Here is a 4,378-nt window from a genome sequence, read left to right as displayed (position 1 = left end):
ACCAAATTTGGTAATACTGGAACAATTAAGTCAAAATTAAAACAAGATAATAATTTTGGACTTTTTATTTATTTCCTTTTACAAAAAAATATATTTTATCATTCCTCTTATAGATACAAAGCCTTCTTATGATTGGCCTTAGTTGGTAGAGAACAAAATCCGAAGTGATGTTTATTGAGTTTTAATTTTCTAACACTACTCTGCTAAGACTAATTAGTAGCTTAAAAACTTCCTCTGCACGTCGTGTTCGTAAAGTATTCAAAGGCCTTTTATCATCGCTAAAAATGATACAGGCTGGCTAGTTCTTGTGCAGTACTAGCGAAAGGTGCTCATTACATTAATTGTAGCGGATGCTGTAATTTAAAATCCTACTGACTTAAGTCGTAATGAACATCAATTTCACGAAACAATTTGTTATTTTATGTCGACATGATTGGACAAGCAAAAGCACTCGCTCATCGATTGGCAAAAATTAACGAATTTTTTCATAATTCGTTCGGTCAAGTTGTTGGCTTAGAGCGTACCCACATGGCTACAGTAGGAGGTGCGTTCCTTGCGCTAAGCAGCCTAAGTTTCCTCCATATAAGTGGCTATGCTGCGCAAATCGAGCCCGCTCATTGAACAATCAAGCTTGTCTGACAATTCCTACTATTTTGGGACACTATGCCAGCCGAGAAGCACTCTCTCGAGCAACTTAAGGACGATGTGACCCAAGTGCTCGGCAAGGTGAAAGATATCGAGGCTACTCTCGAGGTTGCAGCGAAGATAGCACTCACTTTGTAATAATGCTGATTAAAGCGATGTGTTTAACGTTGCGTGGGTTAAAATGGTGCTGTAGAAAGTTCCTACGACGGCTGGTATGACATACTTGCAGGTGAAGAACCACGCCCTCCTGTCATACACCAAAATGGAGCTCTTTTTTGCTCTGCTTAAGGTTTTATAGCAATATATTGTTATATATACAATACTATTTGTGCGCTCACGTTTGTTGCCTTGGTGCGTTCGAAGGTGGAGAAACCCGAGAAGGTGAAGGATCACCCCGTATTTAAAGAATTGGTGCGGTACCGCACGCTTCTGGAGCGTATGCGCCCACTTGACCGCAAAATGAAGTATCAAGTCGATAAAATGCTTAAAGTGGCCTTATCTGGCGGTAAAGGCTTGGACGAGGCTCTAAATTACGCGCCAAAACCGGACCAACTAGCTGCTGAGGATGAACCCATTGACGACGAAGACGACGACGGTGGCGATCGTTCCAAGGACGGTGTTTACCGTGCGCCACGCTTAGCTGCGGTTCCATACGAAGAGGAAGAGCGCGCGCAAGTCAAGCAAGCCAAGAAAGACGAGCGCAATCGAAAGCGCATGCAAAAGAGTACAATATTAGCCGAATTACGCGAGGAATTTAGCGAACGGCCGACGGAAATTCTAGCAAGCGGCACGAGCGGTGTCGATCGAGAAATAGCGCGCGAGGAAGCGGAAAAGAAGGAGTTTGAAGAGTCGCGCTTTGTTCGTGTGGTTACGTCGCGCAAGGACAAGATCCGCAAGCGAAAGCGCGAGATGGAATCGAATCGTGCCGACAATGTCAGCTCGATTGATAATTTCGCAGCGGTTCAGGACATTCTAGCGCTAGACAAGACGAAACACCGCATCCCGACGCCGCGCGAGTCGAAAACAGTCGGCGGCGCCACGGGTGGGATCTTTTCGCATCTTGATAGACCGGTACGTGCTTTCATGTGCCATTATTCTCTTGTTTCTCGAATACAATTGAATTCGTGGCTACAATTTATGGTGTTTAGAAGGAGAAAACGCGTCAGGGAACGCGCAATGCTGGCGAAAAGCGCGTGACTCGTAACGCGGAAGCTTTACCTGCGAATCAATTGTCAACCTCCAAAGGGGTTGGCAAAAAGACTAAAGTCGTGTTTACGAACGTCTTTTCGTAAATTTAGCAAGATGTTTTTGTGTATTGCGAGAGACAATTGTACAACTCTTTGCACGCTTTCAAAAAAGGAACATTCCATCTATTAGAAATGACACATGTTGATTTTAAATAACACTTGTCGAAATAGTTACACAAAATGACGTGGGTGCAAAGTGTAGATAGACAGGTTGTGATAATCATATTTGCTTTTCCTTTACCCATTTTTATTAAAGTTTTTTTTTTCTAAATCCTCGTTCTTTTCATTTGCAAATCGCGCAATGGAGGACCGCATCCTGGCCTCGTCGCCTTCGCACAAAGCCAGCAGCGCTGGCACAGCCAACTTTCGCACGGAAGAAATTCGCGGTTCGTGTCAATCAATGCAAATGTACGACGACGGCGGTATTAAGCAACATTACAGGCTATTTATTTAAAAAGACGCGTGAGGGCAAGTGGCAGAAGCGATGGTTCGAGACCAATGGTTGTTTCCTCACTTACTACAAGGTGCTACAATCGCTGGCATTACAGTCCCTTGTATCTCTACTGATTAGAGCTACTTGATGTAGAAACAAGGACAAAAGCTACTGGCTGCGCTAAATCTACCGCAGGTGGGTGCCATCACACTGCTGCAAGAAGATCACGTCGGTACGATTTTGATCGATGCTTGGCTGGTACTTAAACTTCATTGACAAATTTGTTTTTGGGGGAGTAGATGGCCCTGGCCTCTTTACAATTGAGCTGAACGAGCGTGTCTACACGATCAAGGCACGTTCCCACGACGAAGCTGCGTTTTGGGTGGATGCACTACTGTGGCGGCAGGCTGGAGGCCTCGTCACTCAAAAGCCTCTGGATGTCGCCAAAAAGAATCTAGACAATTTATCCGTCTCTCGGATTGATGCAGCATCGACGAATTCTCCTATCCGAACTGTAGACGTGAATATGGCAGCGAAACATCGCGTCGATGTGGAGACTGCGAATACCAACGGCATTGGAAAGGATGGGGCCCCATGTGCGGCCTGCTGTGCCGTGCAGTAGATGAGAGAGGCGAAGAGATACAATATGCCGCTTTCAATGCCGCGATTATATCCTTGAGCTTACAGTCAACTTTGCGTCCTGTTTTTACTTCGCTTGATGCGATTAATTGATCCTATTTGCCAGAAGCACACCGCACAGCTATTATATAAGTACAGCTACTTTTAATGTATTGAGAAATTTGTATTGTTGCAAAACGAGTCATATACTATTGAGTAGGTCGTGTCGACCCTTAAACCCAATAACGTCGACACAGGCTGTGACGGAGCACGGAGCAATTCAAAAATGGTTACTTTTCGTATTATAGCAATACAAATAAATCACATGCTGTTACAGAATGAGATGCAATTGATTGCAGAAGGGATGTCTAAACCCACCCGACTCATTGCTCACCGCCCATTCGCGCGTCTAGCAGCGATTGGCGGGGTTGATTTAAAGTTATAAGTCAACCTTTGAACAGAGCTGTCATATAACTGCCACACTATCGCTTCCTTCGAAAGCACTTGTCTGCAACGACGATTATTTTAGTCCTCAAAAAGTGATGATCTGTTCGACGTTGTAAAGGACTACACTTCTAAAATACCTTCCAAGTAGGAAAGATTATTAAAGTCATTTTAATTTTTGAGCAAAAAGCGTGTCTGTAACGGGTTACATAAGTATTCTTTCCTATAAGAGGAATAACAATAATTATTTCCTTTAAGAGGATATAAACAAAGAAGTACAAAATTATTATCTTTGTTAATAATTTGACTTAGAAAAGTTCCGATAATACCAAATTTGATATTATTGATGCAATAAGACATTAGCTCTATTGATTGGTTATTTAAGTCTGAAACAACCACGCAAATCGTTTCAAGACACGGTTGTGCGGTGCGCAAGGAGGTGCCATACTCAGTTAGATATTAATATAATAAGTTCAGTAGTAGATATAAGATCGTTATATAGGAAACTATAAATATTAATACAATTTTACTTTTCCTTTGAATTACCTTTGGTAGCTAAAGAACCTTAGCTACTGAAATTTTTCTCTGTAATCTTCAGTACGTGAAGTTTCAAGGCACCCTACCCTCCACTGTTGTAATGGGGTACACACCGGTTGGGAAACCGTTGTTGTGGTACATTTACTTTGTGGGTAAAATAACCTTTTATCATATTCTAAGATAATAAATACTTAAAATCCCATTTATTATGGGTAACTAATGTTGTCGCCGCCAGATATAAATCTGGCGGCCGAAATTTTTTTTTTAAATTAGCTAGGATAAGGTTTTAGATTTAAACAATTGAATAAAGTTCAGTCCCCTTTTGATATTAAAGCGTTAAGTGCCTTCCTAAGGCTTGCGCATTGATCTGTAAGAGATAGAAGCCTTTCTAAGGTATTTCCCTTGGGCACTAGTTGCCACTTGGTTCTACGAACCCCTGAATCCCTTGAACTAG

At 42.4% G+C, this 4,378-nt stretch overlaps 2 protein-coding genes across 2 annotated transcripts; both read left to right on the top strand.

Annotated features, from left to right (window-relative positions):
• The first annotated feature begins 546 nt into the window (after positions 1–546).
• Positions 547–2,074, top strand: CCR75_001248 (uncharacterized protein). Its single transcript, XM_067959352.1, has 4 exons — positions 547–753; positions 839–934; positions 1,009–1,716; positions 1,794–2,074. Exons 1-4 carry the CDS (start codon positions 664–666, stop codon positions 1,935–1,937), a joined length of 1,038 nt encoding a protein of 345 aa, XP_067822004.1. The 5' UTR covers positions 547–663; the 3' UTR covers positions 1,938–2,074.
• Positions 2,075–2,150: 76 nt separating this feature from the next.
• On the top strand, positions 2,151–3,133 carry CCR75_001249 (uncharacterized protein). The gene is made up of 4 exons (XM_067959353.1): positions 2,151–2,278; positions 2,334–2,416; positions 2,479–2,557; positions 2,625–3,133. Exons 1-4 carry the CDS (start codon positions 2,194–2,196, stop codon positions 2,945–2,947), a joined length of 570 nt encoding a protein of 189 aa, XP_067822005.1. The 5' UTR covers positions 2,151–2,193; the 3' UTR covers positions 2,948–3,133.
• The last annotated feature ends 1,245 nt before the right edge of the window (positions 3,134–4,378 follow it).

This window comes from Bremia lactucae, linkage group LG2, assembly GCF_004359215.1.
Source record: "Bremia lactucae strain SF5 linkage group LG2, whole genome shotgun sequence".
NCBI classification, from domain to species: Eukaryota; Oomycota; class Peronosporomycetes; order Peronosporales; family Peronosporaceae; genus Bremia; species Bremia lactucae.
The sequence above is the reverse complement of the archived record's forward strand: the minus strand, read 5'-3'. Positions and strand labels throughout refer to the sequence as shown.